The following is a 20,364-nucleotide window of genomic DNA, read 5'->3' as shown; positions in this document are numbered from 1 at the left end:
ATGATAAAGTACAGTGGTAACACTACAAACATGCGAAATAGAAAGAGAAGAAAGTGCGCGCGCTGTAATGAGTGTGAGTGTAGCAGTGTCAAGACCAGTTGAGATTTCCACCTGTTACTCCAAGAGGTAACACTGTGAAAACAAAGTATATTGGTTAAAAGAAGTCTTATTTCTAAAGACACTTTGTTTGTGTCCAGAAAATGTCGAATTCATTCCACCAGTGTAAATTTCATTGCATTGTTGAGAGAAATGAGTACTCCCTTTAAAATAGTTAAGCATTTTGCACTTTCTTGTAAAACGAAATAAATAAAAAAGCAGCTTAAGGGCAGCTTTTTGTTGTATGGGCATTATTCCATCTTTCCTGTTGAATCATAAGGATATTTTAAATAAATAATGGACATAAATTTGCTTGGCTGCTTTAGTAATCAGTGCTGCACGATGCATCGATAATCGTGATAACCGCGATCATAGACGATATCGCGATAATCGATTAAAAATCGAATCGTGGCGTCCTGAATCGTAATCGAATCGAATCGTGGGGTGCCTAAGATGGCACACCCCTAGTAAGAGCGTGTGCGCCTTTTTGGGGTTTCAAAAGGTTCCCATTCACCAGTGGATGTTGGCCAAAACAAGCCCCACTACTGTGGGACCATTGGACTTACCAAGAAGTGAGTAAACATCGTGTTTTGTATTATGTCAAATACTGGGATCATTTTAATATGTAGGTGGCTTTCATTTTATGGCTGATATGCTCCTTGTCCCCTCGCCGACGACCGGCGGCTTGTCGCACATCCCCCCACCGGGAGAGAGCTATCCTCGGCTTATTCCCCTCTTCATGCGCCCGGTGTTCTTTCAAATTTTCCGATCAATCAGAAATTGCAACTTTGAAAAATAACTGCAAATACAGCGATTACAAAGTAAACACTACAAACTTTCTTTAATAAAGGACTACTTACGTTTGATTATGGATAGGCATGTAAAAAGCTCTCTTCATGCACATTAGCTGCACGTGAGCTGGGGGACGAACTGTAAATTGCTCTCCGCTGGGTGGTTTGCTGATCGGCATGTCAAATGATACGGGCGAGTTATGTGTGATTTTCCGCTTCGAAGACTTTGAAAAATCACCCGGTTCAGGTTAGAATGTCGGCTAGATGTCACGCTTCTTGGTTTGCTTACATTCTCCGAAGTCGGGGAAGCGAAATGACATAAGCCCGATTTAGGTGTCATAAAATATCGTTCGGGAGGTGCAACAGTAAAGGTGAAGTCGACAGTTTTGACCATTATGGAGTAATTTTGCCATGCCGTCCTGAATAAGTGCATTTTTATTATTTCATATTCCATTTAGCACAAGACTTATTTGTCATGACCACGCCATTTAATTAGCAATTGGGGAAAAATACATGGATAAAATGAATATCCTGTGAAAAAAATATTGAAGTAGAGAGACTGAAACAAAGACATTTTGCAGTTCTCTTTGTCGCGTTTTCCTCGTTCTGAATAATTCCTCCTCAATGGGCTGACTGGTCCTTCTCAAGCCATTTATTTAGCTATTGGGGGAAAAAATAATTGGATAAAAAGAATATCCTGTAAAAATATCGGAGTAGAGAGAATGAAACAATGATATTTTGCAGCTCTCTCCATCGTCTTTTCCTCGTTATGAATAATTCCCCCCCCAACGGGCTGACTGGTCCTTCTCAAACCATTTATTTGGCTATTGGGGAAAAATACTTGGATAAAAAGAATATCCTGTAAAAATATTGGAGTAGAGAGACTGAAACAATGACATTTTGCGGCTCTCTTCATCGCATTTTCCTCGTTCAGAATAATTCCCCCTCAATGGGCTGAATAGTAAAACCGATGAGCCCATTCTCCCACTGACGTCATCCACCTGTTGGGGACGCTAGAGCCCTATAATGGTAGGCGTGGCTAACCGGCGGATTAAAAGACTAATTTCTCGTCATCTGCACTTTGCTAAATTGTTGTATACAGTCGAATCGTCTCAAAATATGATTCTAATTCACATAATAATCCTATTTAAGACTTTTTTTCTCCTGTCGTATGCACTTTAAAGTACTGTATTGTACAGGTAGTCCCCGGTTCACGAATGAGTTCCGTTCCTAGGCTGGGGATGTAACCCAGATTCCTGCGCTAGTCGGAATTAACCCTTTAAATACCCAAAAACATCTACAAATGAAAAAAAACTATCCAAAAACAAGTGATGTTACACTCAAAGTAGACGCTTGAGACAAGTGCCGAGCGCTCGCGGCAGAAGCATTACAAATCAGTCGTCCTGATGTCTCGCTGGATCCGGTGGAACAGCTAGTGACGTCACGCTCAAACCAGACGCCCGACAAGTGTCGGGCGCTCGTGGCAACAAGTATCCAGATATGCTGTACCGATGTCTCGCTTCATTCAGTGGAAGATCACCTGGCCGCGGAAGCGAAGCGTTGTGATGTCACACGCGTGTCGGCCGCGACCGTGGACGTTTCACTAAGGTAAGGAGGGGTCGAGTCAATTTGGTTCAGTCAAACTCACAATGTTTATAAAAAGGGGAAATATCGCTCAAAATGTTGTGGGTTGTGAGGAGGAGAGCTTTTGCGCGCATTACGTCATATTGAGAACGAGGGAGAGTAAAGTGAAGTTAGACCAGATTACACATTAGATTAATGGCGTACCGCAAGCAACACGTCACTTCCGCTCATTAATATTCATGACATTAGCTACTGTTGCTAAATCGGGACAAGCCACCGTTTGTCCCTAATAGGAAATGAATGGAAATAGTGTACGAAGGAGATGTTTACAGAGCTAAATCTACCAATTCTCTTCGAAAATGATGTGCCTGGTGCCAAATTCATTGGCAAAGATGTGGAAGAAAATAAAAATGTTGAGTTAAAGAGATGGCTTGAGTGTCGAAGGCTGAAAAAGACAAAAAAAAAAAAAAAAACGAGCCGACCTAAGCATAGCTATAGCTTTTTTATTGATGCGACTGACAATGACAGTCTCCTGTTTTAACAAGCTATCCTTTACCATCAGCCCTGTCTTTCTTATATATCCTCTGGTTGTCCTACGTCTCTTACCGTTCTTGGGGGTAATTTAGTTAGCTTTGTGTAGCGATCGCAAATGCTACTCAGTGACAGCCAACGAACACTTTTTTTCATTGATAACACATCTTAATTCTATAATTTATTTACACTTCCCCCTTACTAAAGTTGTTTTTTCAATATATATATATATATATATATATATATAACAGAAACGGTAACAGTGGCAGTCAGATACCATTGTAATTCTTTTCAGGTCATTCATTGTCAGACCGAAGCACTACGGCACAACGTTACACTAAAAAAATAAGTTAAAAATATAAAAATGGCTTACCTCTTTGTCCTCTACAAGACCATGCCAACCCAACATAATGTTTACTGCATATGAAATGTAAATGGATTCACCGAGCTGGTGTTAAAAGTCCGCGCAAGTTGATTCGGTCTTCACATTTTTTACTCCCGAGTTTTTGGTTTCCGGAAACGTATGAAGAAAACATCCTTCATGTGTCGTAATGTCTACAAGTTCCAAAAAAGCAAGGTGTGATCGGCATGTTCGTTTTTGAAAGATTACCAGAGAAAAGTAGCACTTTTTACGTTGGGTCTATGTGAGGGCGGGTCTGTAATGTCCCACTTCAGCTTTACTTCCGCTCTACGATGCGACGCGATGCGACGTCACGGTCTAAAAATAGCCTGCGTGCTGTACGCCATTTGCAATTGCACATAGTATAGGCATTCATTGACACACGATACACTGATTTATATGATACGCACACACACACACACACACACACACACACACACACACACACACACACACGTTAGTTTTTGTGTCTGTCAGTTTTTGTGCTTGTTTGTCTATCTGCCAGTTTGTATATTTGTTTGTGCCATGTGAGAGAATATTCTCAAAAGCTGGAGAGGTCATTAGCAAAAAGAGGAACCGGCTGAAACCAAATGCTGCTGAGATGATTTTGTTTTTAAATAAAAATGTGTGAAACACCCAAATCCCCATCCCAGTGTCACTAGCATTCTATACACCTACCATCAAGAGCTCCCTATTGCACAAGGATTTCTGTTTTTCATTTAAAAGTAACAACAGCTTTTTTTTTTGTTTTCTTTATCATTATTATTATTTTTTTTAATTCATCCTGGGGAAGAATGAACCCACTAATGCTTGCACATTAGGCAAGGTATGTAAGCACCATACCACCCACAGGTTTAGCTATTCAGTTGACACTTTGTGGTTTGGGTATATGAAAGTTCAATATGTTTTTGTCCAGCAGATGTCTCCACACTGAATTGTGTCAAATACCTCGTAGCATTGCACCATTTCAACACATTTGCTTCAGTGGTACAGAAAGCATTGGTGAAGCAGTGTCGTGACTTACCACACCGATTCGTGGCAAATGCTTCATAACACTGAACCATTTCAACACATTGCTTGATAATGATTCACTGCTTCAGAAAGTTTCGGTTTCTCCATCACTACCAAAAACACGTACAGTATCATAAGTCATTGTACTGTCATCGCCATGACGTTTGAGCCAAGTCCTAGCTAGACAGCGAGCTAAGCTCCAAAATGACGTCAGACATCTGTGTGGTTTGCTGACTTAAAGTTCATACGACACGAGAAAAAATATTCGAGAGGCCTGTAATTGTCAACATGGGTAAACCTCAACCATGAGACACAGAATGTGGAAAAAAAAACAGAAAATCACATTTTTGATTTGTAAATAATTTGCAAATCATGGTGGAAAATAAGTATTTGGTCAATACCAAAAGTTCATCTCAATACTTTGTTATGTACCCTTTGTTGGCAATAACAGAGGCCAAACGTTTTCTGTAACTCTTCACAAGCTTTTCACACACTGTTGCTGGTATTTTGGCCCATTCCTCCATGCAGATCTCCTCTAGAGTAGTGATGTTTTGGGGCTGTCGTTGGGCAACACGGACTTTCAACTCCCTCCTCACCCCGTGGTGTCAAAATGATAACAAGAACGGTGAGCAAAAATCCCAGAACCACACGGGGGGACCTAGTGAATGACCTACAGAGAGCTGGGACCACAGTAACAAAGGCTACTATCAGTAACACAATGCGCCGCCAGGGACTCAAATCCTGTACTGCCAGACGTGTCCCCCTGCTGAAGAAAGTACACGTCCAGGCCCGTCTGCGGTTTGCTAGAGAGCATTTGGATGATCCAGAAGAGGACTGGGAGAATGTGTTATGGTCAGATGAAACCAAAATAGAACTTTTTGGTCGAAACACAGGTTCTCCTGTTTGGAGGAGAAAGAATACTGAATTGCACCATACCCACAGTGAAGCATGGGGGTGGAAACATCATGCTTTGGGGCTGTTTTTCTGCAAAGGGACCCGAACGACTGATCTGTTCAAAGGAAAGAATGAATGGGGCCATGTATCGAAGGATTTTGAGTGAAAATCTCCTTCCATCAGCAGGGGCATTGAAGATGAGACGTGGCTGGGTCTTTCAGCATGACAATGATCCCAAACACACAGCCAGGGCAACAAAGGAGTGGCTTCGTAAGAAGCATTTCAAGGTCCTGGAGTGGCCTAGCCAGTCTCCAGATCTCAACCCCATAGAAAATCTGTGGAGGGAGTTGAAAGTCCGTGTTGTCCAATGACAGCCCCAAAACATCACTGCTCTAGAGGAGATCTGCATGGAGGAATGGGTCAAAATACCAGCAACAGTGTGTGAAAAGCTTGTGAAGAGTTACAGAAAACGTTTGGCCTCCGTTATTGCCAACAAAGGGTACAGAACAAAGTATTGAGATGAACTTTTGGTATTGACCAAATACTTATTTTCCACCAGGATTTGCAAATAAATTCTTTAAAAATAAAACAATGTGATCTTCTGGTTTTTTTCCCACATTCTGTCTCTCATGATTGAGGGTTAACAATGTTGACAATTACAGGCCTCTCTAACTAATACTTATTTGCCCCACTGTATATATACAGTGGGGAGAACAAGTATTTCATACACTGTCCCACTGTATATATACAGTGGGGAGAACAAGTATTTCATACACTGCCAATGGGAAAACCCATTGGTAGTGTATCAAATACTTGTTCTCCCCACTGTATATATATATACTTTTTAAACTAATTTAGCAATTAGGTTTTTGTTGACACTTATTAATTCAGAAAAACATTTTGGAACACCTAAATCCTTTATTAAAGTACTACTAAACATATGAATAACAATAATTAATCACACATAAACAATGAGGTCAAAAGCTAATAGTAGGCCTGAATGATATTGGAAATAACAACCATTGTGATTTTTGGAGAGTTTGCGATATTAAAACGAGAAAATTTTAACCAAATAACTTGAACAGCTCAGTTTGAAATAACTGCACTGTTGACCAAGAAAAACAGTTTGGTCGCTCTGCCTAGCAGGAGGGAGAGTGAGACGCTGTCGCGCTGTACGAGCATCAAGCAGAAAAACATGAATGTATGCCGTTTTTAAATATAAACCGGATCCTTTTCACCCGATTCCGATGCTCTGGAAAATGGCGCCATCGGCCCTAATTTATATAACGCAGTTTAATCCAGGATCTGCACACTTTACTTATGAAGTAAAACAAAAGTTTAAAAGTTGAACAAAAGAAAAACAATTGTACTTCCTGCCATATGACTATTGCACATGCGCACATTGAGATGGCGATGTTCAAACGATATATTGTGCAGGCATAGCTGATAGCATTTACAAGTGCGAAAGAACGGAATGTAAACAGATTCAAAACACTGACTTCGCCTTTCCAACATTATTCAGAACAATTCTTAAAAAAAAAAAACCTAGCATTATTATTTCAGCATACTACTATATACAGTATAATAGCATTATAATGATTATAATGTTCATTGCCAATCATATTTTTTAAAAAGGGTGTCATTTTATAGCTATTCTTAGTGTAGAATCTGAATTCCGTAGTATTATAGTACTTTACATATTATAGTATTAATTATAGAGATGTCCCGATCGGATATTTGGATCGGATCGGACGGCGATATGGGCAAAAAAATGCCCATCGGTATCGGAACACAGAAAAATTCCGATCCAGACTTCCGATCCATTTTTTTTAAAAAGTCCGGTCCGGGATTTCCAGCGCACCGATTTATATAATCCATCCCAGTTTTTGCTTCGGTTTCCCTAAATCCGGTCCGCATTTCACGGCACACCTTCAACACACTACATTTACACTACTGTCTCCCAATTTACCGAGAGACTTCATCGGTAAAAATGTCAGCTGTGTGGGATCATTTCACCTTAAAGGACAACAAAGAAGATGAGGCAGAGTGCAACATATGCCACAATAGAGTCAAGCGTAGTGGTAAAGCCGTAAGAAGTTTTAATACAACCAACCTAATCAAGCATTTAGCGACATACCACCACAAACAATATGAGGAGTATGTTAAGAAAACCGAAGACAAAAAGAAAGGTCCTACGCAACTAACACTGGCAGAAACTTTTGCTATGCGTGACAAACTGGCACTCGACAGTCCCAAAGCCCAGGGAATAAAAAGAGTCATTGCCGAAGAATTCATTCTGGATGACGAGCCATTATCCCACGTGAGTAAAGACGCACCATCCAACAATTAGAACCACGGTACAACATGCCCAGCCGTCATTACATCCTTAGCGATTCGGCAGTGGAAGATTCGAGAACGATTCACAAACATCCAAATTCAGATTATTGAAATATGTCAAGTAAAGCGGAACTAATACACAGCGCGGTCTTTGGGACACAATGCGGTCAGTTTCTCATTTACTTCCGGTACCTTCGGTGCAATACGGTACTTTCGGGACCACATTGCGTCCCGAAAGTAAACATAATGCTTGTCATAGACCCGGGTAATGCCAATGCTCAACTCACGGCTTTAGCTCAACTCATGCCGCTGGATAACAAACACAAGAATACCTGACTGCTGCTGAGCTGACACGCGCTACAAACTACGTCAACGTCATTTTATTGGAGATAATAGAAATCATATGTACCGTAAAATCCGGACTATTGAGCGCCCCTGATTATAAGCCTCACCCAGTACATTTTTAAAGAAAAAAGCATTTTGTACACACATAAGCCTCTCCTGCCTATAAGCCGCGTGTGCCCACATAGAAAACTGAAATATTTATAAAGGAATACACAGTTTTCTAAGTTTTAATACCATACTTTAACGAATCCGGAAATTACGGTACCGTAAATTCCGGATTACAAGCCGCTACTTTTTCCCTCATTTTGAATCCTGCGGCGTATGCAATGATGTGGCCAATTTATCAATTTTTCTAACGACCGCCAGGAGCGCTCGAGCATAAAATGCAAGCATAAGACACGTGGAATATGTGTGTCGAGGAAGACGCTAGTTGGCACTCTTACCCGTATTTTAAGTTTGTGCTTTGTGCACGAATAAAAGTAGCAGACCCTCATCTTTGTGCATTAGTAGAATTAGCATAGCCTGGTACTCCAGACTCACCGCTGTTCCAGCTATTGAGTCTGGCCACCATTAAGTGGATAAAATTTTCAGAGTGGAGCAAGCCACAGCAAACAGACAGCGGAGTGGACCAATCAGCGACGGGCGGGACGAGGGACTTGCGCGCGGAAGTAAACATACGAGGAGAGCGGAGTTTATTCAACATGGCTAGCGCGAGACAGACTGTTGTCACTGACTTGTGTCGATGTGTTTTTGGTCATTTAAAACTGATTTTACCGTGGATTGGAACATTTTCGGCTCTCCTGTTCGCCATCTGTGTTTTGGAGACGACTTCCGACGCGGAAGAGTGACACCGCTCGTTAAGAGCACGTCACGCAAATAAATGAATCTATCGATTGATTTTGTACTTGCTCGAGAGGGCGTTAATGGGCTGGGTCTCAGACTTCTCTCAGTGTTTGAAAAACACACGGAGAACAGTCTGGCCGTGTCAGGCAAGAATTAGCATACCCGCATCATGCTAGAAGAAATGGATATGATGTGCCGAGTTGAATTGAAGGCTTGGATGGCCAGCGGCGTCAGATCGTTTACAAAAGTGGTCGTATGCGAAGAGCAACTTTTGCAAAAGTCTGACAGCGTGGAGCAGCGTGAAAAAAATCCACCATCACCAACGGGTTTCGAAAAGCCGGTCTGCTGCGTGATGAAGAGGACGACACGCTAAGGAGTGAGCTTGAGGAGTCAGCTAAGTGCCGTGTTGCTGGCGCTGTTTGGAAAGAAAAGTTAAGGTATTGTAACGATGACAAATAGTAACCCGTTAAGTTAGGTTGCAATTCTTTATTTTGGAAACTCGTCGAACAACACACGACTGCTGCCTCTAGCAGCCGACGCACACACACAGACACACCCGCAACAACAACGACAGCACGTCTCTTGCTCTTCCGCACCGGGGCCGGATGTATGGGGGGGCCAGGGTGGGCACGGCCCACCCAGACGTGAGTCGTGCCCACCCAATCAAAATGACGGTGTTCTGTTATGCATAAAAGATTGATGGGTTTTGTGATTGAATACCTGAGTTTCTTTTACGTCTTATTAGCATCATCTAGTGGACGCCTTAATTTACTGCATCTCATGCGCACTTTATTTGAATGAAACTGCAACACGGAAGGGACGTTGTTCAGTAGAGAATCAGACGACGACGGCCGCAGTCAGTATGCGCCGTCTCTGTGACCACTTTGCCTTGAATTTGAAGTTGCATCGCCGGTATTTATTGTTTAAATGTGTTTAAAAACGTAAATATGTGAACTGTGTGTATTTCAGTGCAAAAAAAGTGAGAGATTCACTTAGCATGAAACTTGTGATATGCTAATTACCCACGAGTTAGAGGGTCGGCAAAATGGCGTCTCGGGCGCTCTGCTAATTGTTTATTCATATTTTCATATGCAGTTTGCTACAGATAGTGCAGTACATATGCAATTTCATATATTGTGCATATTTTGTGTTGAGGTGGTTGCAGCTCAACGTTGCATTCGTAGGAAGAATTGACGGAGAATAAGTTGTCTTTTAGCCAAAAAGCGTGTTTAATTTCCACTGACATGCGGATACATCCTCTCTCATTGCTGTCTTCACAGGCAATCCCACAATTCTTTATGAGGTAGTTGTAGATGTTTCCGAACTCCACTGCAGACAATTCCTTTGGATTGTTTATTCGGCTATCAGCTGCAACTTTGTATGGGCAGATTTGCAGGCCAATACACGCTAATTTTAAGCAGTATTGCCTCCTCGCGTCTGTCGGCAGTGACTCGTGATAATAATAAGTGATGTTTAAGACGTTTTTATGAAAAAAGACGCAAAACACAGCTGAAAATTATGAATTTCAGACAGCGTTTGTCTACGGCTGTTTACCTGTGCGTGCCCCCATCTCAAAATGGCGACACGTTGCCATGCGAGATGACGTCATCATAACATCATGCCGACTGCGAAAATAAGTAGATAGATGAAGAAAAAATTAAATAATTAATGCAGCCTCAACGGGACACAAGCCAGTGTCCTACTTGCGCCGGTCCCAAACCCAGAGAAATGCAGAGGGTAAAAAAAAAAAAGCCTGCATTGTGGGTGCCCCCTCAAGTTTTCTTAGTGCCCACTCTGGTGGGTCAACCTAGATCCGGGCCTGTTCCGCACCTCCCTTACCTGTAAGTCACGCGCTGTATCATAACCCGATTTGTTAAAATATGGTATTTAAACTTGGAAAACTGTGTATTTCTTTATAAATATTTCAGTTTAATATGTGGGCACACGCGGCTTATAGGCAGGAGAGGCTTATGTATGTACACAATGCTTTTTCCTTAAAAAATGTACTGGGTAAGGCTTGTAATCCGGGGCGCTCAATGGTCCGGAATTTACGGTATATAGAACTAGATGCAAAACTACAGACTCGACTGCGTTAGCAACATTGAAGTAGGGAAAACCAGATGCGTTTGTAAACAGCCGCCATCTTAAAGCAGGAGACTTCCCTAGTAGGCTGTTGTGAACCTTCCAAGCGGAGCTAATTAACTTTTTATCTAAAATACTCTTAAATCGGCAAAATCTTGACTTGAATCTATCTTCAAAACAGTTTTAAAACTTTCACATGTCGAAAGTAGACAGAAGGGAAATTATGGCATAACGGGAGCAATTTTAACAACTTTAACAGTTGATTCGCAAAATTAAATGAATTGAATGTATTTTAAAGCTGCTGATATAGAATGGGGACTTGAGTATTTTATTTACCGTTTTAAAATGTTAACTTGATACTGAAATAGTCGTTTATTTAAACCTGAGAGGCTTTTTATACAATTTTTGTAACTAATGCACAAAACATTAAAAGCATCTAATAGCTTGGGGGATTTGTGGGATTTTCCACTGAGGTTGTTGGTGTGTTTTGCTTTTTTAAGACTGTTTACAATATTATTTGCCCGTTTTACTGAGTGATTATGCCATTTCTGTTTGTTATTTATAATGTTTTGTGTTTGTCACTGAATAAACAGGTCAGTTTCTTGTTACCAACCGTTGTGTGTTATTCAAACACACCTGATTCAGCTGGCTAGTTGTTATCAAGAGTACTAAAACCTTTTTCAACATGAGTCTGACAACTAAGTAAGGAGGCTAACTTTAAACTTTAACACATGCTCAGATAGGTCGGTATCGATCAGTATCGGTATCGGATCGGAAGTGCAAAAACCTGGATCAGGACATCCCTAATTAATTCTGAAGTATGTGGGATTAACTCCAGAAATCCTTATTCATATGACGAACGTGACACGCTTTTATTTTTTAAATGTTCACCGGAAGTACGTTCGCTAAACCACCAACAACTTTAAACTCCGCAAAAAGCACTTTTCGTCATTGCTTGTGGCGTCACAAATAGATTTTGTTTTTCATTTTTTTGTTTGCAAATATTGTTGACCAGCGATTTTTCATGTTTGAAGTGTCACCTTTTAACTGCAAGTTTGCGTTTTTGAGAAGACTGACAATGTTTTATAGCAGGCAGCAAGTAGGTTGTCTTTTTTCCTGATTAGTCTCAATGTAGCAATGCTAACGTTTACAGTGTTTAATATCGATGCGTTTCCTTATTTTGTATGTGTGAACTGTAATTCTAGGGCATGTTGATGACCAATAAACATCTGGGCACAACAATTGGAGTCTCATATGTCATCTACACGCACACACAAATATATGCACGCACGCACGCGGTGATAAAACGCAGCCGTGAAAATGAACGCCCATTGTTTACCTACCTTGCGATAAATGGACTCATTGCATATCGCAACAGGCTTAGCAACTTCAACATGTAGTTAGTTAGTTAGTTAGATGGACTTACAACCCACCCCCACCCCCAAAAATTTTCTCCTCGGATCTACGCAATTCACGTAGGTCACCCTTTTTTACTTCGAAACGGCGAATTTCGTCGAAAGGTGAGTGGTTTTCATGCCTGTAAATAAATGGCATGGTCATGACAAATAACAGTCTTGTGCTAAATGGAATATGAAATAATAAAAATGCACTTATTCAGGACGACATGGCAAAATTACTCCATAATGGTCAAAACTGTCAACTTCACCTTTACTGTCGCACCTCCCGAATGATATTTTATGACACCTAAATCGGGCTTCTGTCATTTCCCTTCCCCGGCTTCGGAGAATGTAAACAAACCAAGCGGCGTGAGAAGTAGCCGACATACTAACCCGAACCGAGTGATGTTTCAAAGTCTTCGAAGCGGAAAAAATCACACATAACTAGCCCGGAACATTTCACATGACGACTGGGTTGTCGATTGTCTTCACTCATCGGCAAACCACCGAGCGGAAAGCAATTTACAGCTCGTTCCCCGGAGCAGGGCGGCTCCAGTTGTTGTGCAGCTAATGTGCATGAGGAGAGCTTTTTACATGCCTATCAATGATCAAACGTAAGTAGTCCTTTATTTCAAGAACATTTGTAGTGTTTACTTTGTAATCACGGTGTTCGTGGCTATTTTTAACACAAAGTGGCAATTTCTGATCAGTTGGAAAATTTGACAGAACACCGGGCATATAAAGAGGGCAGTAAGCCGAGTAGCCAATAGCGCTCTCCCGGCGGGGGGATGTGCGACAAGCTGCCGGTCGTCGGCCGAGGGGACAAGGAGCATGTCAGCCATAAAATGAAAGCCACCTACATATTAAAATGATCCCAGTATTTGACATAATACAAAAAGCGATGTTTACTCACTTCCACGTACAGTGGGGAGAACAAGTATTTTATACACTGCCAATGGGTTTTCCCATTAGCAGTGTATCAAATACTTGTTCTCCCCACTGTAAGTCCCATGGTCACACAGTAGTAGGGCTTGTTTTAGCCAATATCCACCGGTGAATGGGAACCTTTTGAAACCCCAAAAAGGCACACGTGTTTCTCCCTCGTACAACAAGTTTTCTGCAGCCGTTTGGCTGGCGTGATGCGAAAAATAAACGTATTAATCCGCAAAATCAGCTGAATCCTTAGTTCTTCTCATACAACAGTACGACTGTATAGTGAAGAGGACTCCTTCTACCGTACACGTCACAGCGCCCTCTTTCCCAACTCGAGACAGTTGCCGGAAGTCAATCATTTTCATGGCGCAGGGCTTAAAAAACTAAATAAATATAGTGATCATTTCCACACACATCCAAGCGGTCCATTTCATTCAGGAGCATAAAATACCGCGTGTATTATGAAATAAACATGCTTTTTCATGTCAGAGGCACTTTAAGTCAGCTGCTCATGACATCAACACTTGTAGAATGAAACTAAAATAAAATTAATGTGCTGTGGAGCTGGGATTTAAGAGGTGACACAGAATTTCAGAAACAGAATTTCAAAGTAGTGACAACAAACCCAAACTTTTTGGGAAGAAAAACGTTTTTATATGTCAATGCGACAAAAAAAAAAACGGCCACTTAGGACTTAAAATATTTGTTAGATGATGTAATCTCTAATATATTATCACAGGTAGGTGAATCAAGGAAATCTAGACATTCTCTGGAAAAACGGTATTCTAGTTATGAAGAAAGAAAAACCTAAATCATCCTGCATTTCAATGAAAAAGTCGACTTCCCGTGCTAATGCTAACACAAACATGAAACTTCCTCACCACAACATGGGAAAGTCCCCTTCTGTGTAACAGTTTATAGTTTTCAGTTGTCGCCTTACCACTCCATGAGTCCAACTAGCATTTACAAATGTTATAATGCAATGACATAAACAATCAAACAAGTACTCAGATACATTATTTCAGCACTTTACACATAAAAATGCAGCACAAAGTACAGATGATAATGCAACATAAAAACCACCTTGAAAGTGGCTGCCTGGTGAATGACCTCACAAGCATTGGTGGAAGTTCGCTTTTATTTTTAAGAAGAGTGAACACCAATATGATCTTTTTTTTTCCAGCTCTGCAGCCAGGGGGAACGATGTGAAAAAATATATATATATCCGTCGTCACCGTCAGTGTGGCCGTCTAGATTATTGCATAGTCGCAGAGAGACCAGCTGCTCATCCACGCAGGTGTCCCTGCCGGTCATCTGCAGGCGGCTGAGCCACACATCCTGGATCGGTGTGAACTTGCTCAGATGATGACGTTGCAACTTGTCGTCAAAGCACAGGGCTCTGTTGATTAGGCTAAACTTGAAGACAGACATCGTTGCAGCGAACATCAGACGACCCAGTTCCTTGTCCCACAGGGTCTTTTTGATTTGTACATTCCAGCTAAAATGAGAAGCCCTAAGTAAGCACAGAGTTGCTGTGCAGTGATCGTGGTCCAGTGCATATTCGTTCTCTGCCCTTGGCTACTGATGCGGGCAATGGCGTACGAAGTTGGCCCGGGGTTGCGCAGTGTCGGAGGCACAAACTCAAGTGGCCGGCCATTTCGTGTGATGGAGAACACGCGATTTTTATTTTTGGATCGCCAAATGTTTTGTTCACTCAGACTTCAGATTTTTACGTTTGAAGCAGCGCCCGGGTGAACACGCCCACAAGTGCTTTGGCCGTGCCAAGAGGCACACACGCAAGTTCAAGTTCACAACACTAGATTTTGCAACATCAAGGGAACCATCAAGGCATTGCTTTGCAGAAACTTCTGCAAAGCAATGCAAAAGAATTGTCGCGCGCATGCATGCGCGTCAGCGGGAGCGTGCATACGCATCCAGTGCGAGTTTACAGGCAAAATTATTATTTGGGATTTGGCGCCACCTGCTAGCGTAGTGGTGTAAACACTCAACAATTCCCCCCCCCCCTCACAATCAATAGACTCCACGGCACTGAAGAGACGAACACCAAAATCCCGGGAAATGCATTGAAATACACCAGGTTTATGTTATATCAAAGATTATGAAATATAATGGATGTCTATATGTCCAAATAATGTACATAGCATGTTCTGAGTATAGTTTGTGGTTGGCTCCCAAATGCAATAACATATTAGGCTCGAGCGTTTACGTCACAGCAGCACGGGATCGTGCGAGATTTCCGACAACGCAGCCATTTCGGAAGCACGTCTGCATCACGGGACATTTAAACTTAACGGCAAATACAATTCAACTACGAGTGCCAAAGATGGAAAAATGTAGGGAAAACTTGCCAGTTCGATACAGAGACAAACGTGTTACCATGGCGAAGGACAGATATGTGAGCAATTTTAAGGATGTGAACAATGTTGACTAGGAGTGGGAACCTCAGGGCACCTCACGATACGATACGATTCGCAATACAAGGCTCACGATAACGATTATATCACGATACAGCGATTATCGATATATTGGTCAGAAATTGGATACATGAAATTCTACGATACAACTGTTGAAACGAAAAGAAAAAAAAAAAGATATTGGAAAATAGAAAAAAATACTGTTTAAGTCATTTATTAAACAGTGACACCTTTTCTGTGCAACATTGCTGTAAAATATAAATCTACTGCAAATTGTGCCACTGCACATATAGAGGAAACCAACCACGACCACTGATATCGCTTGGAGAGATCACGATGAATGGCACCGTTAATTTCTTTAAAGTTTTAAATCTTTAAAAAAATAAATAAATAAAAAGTGCCGTGGGTGTCAGCAGTTGAGCTTGGAGTGGGGCAATGATAAAATTGGTGGGTCTTTTCTTCGTATATGAACTTTGTTGCTTGGTTTGAGCACTTCCGCTATCTGCTTCAGCATTTAAGATGTCAGACTTCCTCAGTCACAGTCTTCCTCACCTTAAAAACAACAAAATAAAACAAAAAATATTAGCTACTTCATAGCGTTTGAGTTGAAATCCTGATTTTTTTTGTTTTGTGTTGGAAGTATTGAATTAAAAAAAATATGAACTGAATGTATAGAAATTAAAAATTCAATAATTACCTATTTTTAATATGTAGGCTACATTAATTATCATGCACATCACTTTATATATCTTGGAACCTATTCAAACCATTTTTATAGCTTATTGAATCAAAATGACAGTAATAACAGTTTGTGTAGTAAACTAGATGGAAATTGGTTCTCAAATAAATCGGTAAATTCATGTGGGCTTGTTCGATATTCATTTTCATCCAGTTTAGGGTCCTGGTTTATTTTATATCATTCAACACCAAATGTTATCAAAATAATACTTGTAAATTAAAAAGTCAATTACATTGCAAAACTTTCTTACCTCAAGTGATGAAAGCAAAGCTCACAAACTCCAGTGTCCACTACGTCACCAGCTCCCAGTGAAACTTATTTTTCTTAGACAATTCTTGCATACAGCAAAGTCCTTGTTCACCTTACTTCCTTTCTTGTTGGTGTAAAATCTAAAGTGTGTCCCCATGTGTGATTTGTAGCAATATTTTTCTCATTTTTTCCCTCCACCGTTCTCACAGAGCTTTTTTATTTTTTCAACCCACTTGGAGCTTCTCTTCTTCTCTAGACAACTTGTGCGCACTTTACCCTCACCGCCACTCCCGAGCGCCCCTAGTGGACCGCCAAGGAATTGCTCAACAAACATTGAGCAGTTTACAGCATCCATACTCCATTGTATGGCCAATATGTTAAATAAAAGTATCGATTCTTGGCGGGAGCATATCGATAACCCATCGGGTTGCAAAATATCGCGATATATCGCTGTATCGAGATATTGTCACACTCTTAATGTTGACCCTCACGAGCAAGCCGAACACAAATGGAATAAAGATGTCGACAAGCTTCCACCACTACGCGAAATGGACATCATGCTGTATTTAGTGTTTAGTGTATGTTACTACACTCAGCAGCAATTCCGAAACTACAAATCGCTACAAAGCTACGAACAGTTTTGCTGCGGATGGGTGCAGGATTTGCACATTATAACCATAGCAAACGGCAATACCATCTTTCTAGCAAAGGTAGGCAATGTGTGTTTACATTAGTCTGTGACCACGGATGTACAAATTTTTTGTTGCAGAAAATGTAGCCTGTGTACAAATTCTTTGCCACTCTCTCACGTCAAAATATTACAGCTTTTTCATTTAGCAGTGACAGGATCATGTCTTATGAAGACAATGCACATGTCTGCATGCTAGTTGTTTAGCTATAGACCCTACTCACGTCACGTCACAGCCACGCCCCCGCGCCATGTTGTCCGTATACTCGTCATGTTAATGCATTAGCGCTTCGTAAATTCCTCCTATTATGGCGTGTTTTTCTGCTCGTTAACATTAATAATCAAAATGGTGAAGTCGTGTGTGGCGGTTGGTTGCAAAAACAGAGGAGACAGACGGAGAGACATGAAGTTTTACCGTATTCCGAGAGACCCGGAGAGGAGACCGAGATCGACTGCTGCAATTTGACGAGAAAACTAGGCTCCAAACGACTACCACAGGTTATGTAGTAGTCATTTTATATCTGGTAAGATGGATTTAATATATATTTAGAGGGTTTTGGGCTGACAACCACAATTAAGATCATTGCTAGGCTAATCGCCGACAACATACACTCAGACGTTGTGAATGAACTACCTGAAAATATATAATTATAAGGGGATAATCAGACAGTTGTCATACAATTAATTTAGAATTTCACTATTGAGGTCAAAAGCCAAAAAATAAATTCAACTAGGGACAATCTGGAGTAATGCTATCGCACTTCATATTTATTACATATTATATATGTATGTAGTGAGAGTGCTATCGCTAAACTATATAAACATTGAAAGCCCTTGCTCCATTGACAAATGACATGAAATACATTAGACTTGACAGTGGATGTTAGCAAGAACAAAAGATTTTGAATTGAAAATTTCGTAACTCACCTTCCGAGCACAAGATTCCTGCCGAATTTTCGTGTACGAGGACCTGTTTCACCCAACCAGCAACGTAGCATTTATAAGCCTCCAAGCTCTTAAAGTTTCGAGAATAGGCTGATTTTGTGTGGACAAGATAGTTATAGTAATATAGTAATATATAGTAATATCAGGGTCAGGCAAAGATGGCGAAGACAGCAGGTCGAAAAACATCGATTTAGGCATCAAATACGGATCTGGCGAATGGATAAACTGAAGCTTTTCCACGTAACGCCTTTTATGCAACGCATCCAATGAGTTTACAGCGTCAGATAACACCGGGGCTTCCATGAATTGCTCTAAAACTTGCACGACTAATTGAAAACAATGAGAATAGGTCTAAAAAATAGGTACAATATGGCGGCCGGATACAGCGACACGTCATTTTGTGATGTAGGTGAGTAGGGTCTATAGCTATAGCTAACAGGCCGACTTAGGGCATTAAGTTACTGGAATTTGCGTAAACAAAAGAAATTAACTTACCGGAGTGGAAGTGCATAGAGCAAACTCTGTGTGTAACTGGAGAATCAAACGTTATGCCCTTCCTTCTGATCGAGGCCACCCATGCCATTTTTCGACGATTGGTAAGTTCAGATATGACCTTTCCCTCGCCTTTTCTCCATGTAGGGATCCAGAAGAAACTCAATGGTGTTCCGTCGAGCTGTACATTCTCCTTTCTATTCGATCGGTTGTTGCAATTCTTTACCTCACAATAATTTCCAACCATTTTTAAAGAGCGACCTGTGTTGAAATGCCTCACTGTTTATGTTTCTCGCTTCCAAAATGGCGATAGCGGCGGAAACCTCGCGAGTGCCACGTCATACGCTCGAGCCTAATAAATCAAAGCACAATGCCATTTTTTAGTTTTACATGTTTTCACAACCCGGGGGACATTTGAGCTCCCAAGTGTTTACTTTTCAATGCTCTCTCTCTGATTTAATATACAAAAAACATGAAAATGTACATAAAATGTACCTGCATGCCACGAGGGTTAAATATGAGTTTTTTCTTCTGTTCTAATAATTAGCAAGTCACTGTATTTACGATGAAGAAATGAACGTCAAAAGTGAACCAACCTTCTAGTCTGTGAAGAACAACGTTTGCGCCCCAAAGTTCTTCAGGGAACTTTTCTGCCGCCGGTGTTGTTCTCGCGTCCTGTTTCCACACACGACGCATTCTTCTGGTTAGCCTCTAGGCTAATCTAGACTAGGCTGAAGTAGGCCTCAAAGCTTCAACGGGCGCTGAGAGTATATTTGAACGAACAAACCGGTGCTCGACACGTCGAGGGTTTGGCTCAGTGAAGCGAGGGAACTCATGGAGAAAAAATATGACGGGTGAAAAGAAAACAGTCACGGTGTAGCTACCAGAACTGTTTGGGAGTTTATGTCCGTTCGGGGGGCCTTCGTGGCACACTATTAAAGGTATGTGATTGGCTACGGAGTCCTGTCCTCTCGTAAATGTGCCTGATCAAAACTGCAAGGTGCTGGCGCTCGTGCCTGATTAAAAAACTATATTTATATATTTCTAAGATGTACATTTGATTGTCAATTTGACCCCCCCCCCCCCCCCAACATTTTTTTTGCTTTGATAAAATTAACTCTGTAACATACACACACACACACACACACACATATATATGAAAATATTGATTATATTATGATAATTATGATATCACATGTTTTTAATAATACTATAGTTGAAATTCTGCTAAATGACAGTCATGTTGGCCACATCAGAGTACTTTTTTTTTTTTTTTAATCACCTCTTCAGATTTATATTCGAGTACTTTAGTTCGAGTACCAGCACAGTCCAGTGCCCCACATACTTGAACCTTTTAATGTATGTCCACCACTTGAAGCATAGCTCTGTTGATTGCTTAGAGCAGCATCTTCACACTAAGCTAAACTGCCATTTTAGAGTCTCACATTGGGTGAGCTTTGAACTACATGTCGTTTCTGATTTTTAGGCCAACAGTCAAATTCAACATAATTCTAAAAATGACATTAAAATGACATTAGAGTCAAATGCTTTTTTTTTTTTTTTTTTTCTTGG

At 41.0% G+C, this 20,364-nt stretch overlaps 1 protein-coding gene across 1 annotated transcript in view; it reads right to left on the bottom strand.

The window, feature by feature from the left end:
• Nucleotides 1–19,752, bottom strand: part of LOC130928054 (oocyte zinc finger protein XlCOF22-like) — a 30,884-nt gene extending 11,132 nt beyond the window's left edge. The window contains exon 1 of the mRNA XM_057854260.1: nucleotides 19,389–19,752. Coding sequence (XP_057710243.1) covers nucleotides 19,389–19,488 — 100 coding nt within the window. The 5' untranslated portion in view covers nucleotides 19,489–19,752. The remainder of the gene's footprint in view (nucleotides 1–19,388) is intronic.
• Between the last annotated feature and the right edge of the window lie 612 nt (nucleotides 19,753–20,364).

The sequence above is a fragment of the Corythoichthys intestinalis genome, chromosome 13 (assembly GCF_030265065.1).
Source record: "Corythoichthys intestinalis isolate RoL2023-P3 chromosome 13, ASM3026506v1, whole genome shotgun sequence".
Taxonomy (NCBI): Eukaryota; Metazoa; Chordata; class Actinopteri; order Syngnathiformes; family Syngnathidae; genus Corythoichthys; species Corythoichthys intestinalis.
Note: the sequence above shows the minus strand (reverse complement) of the source record. Positions and strands in the feature narration are given on the sequence as shown.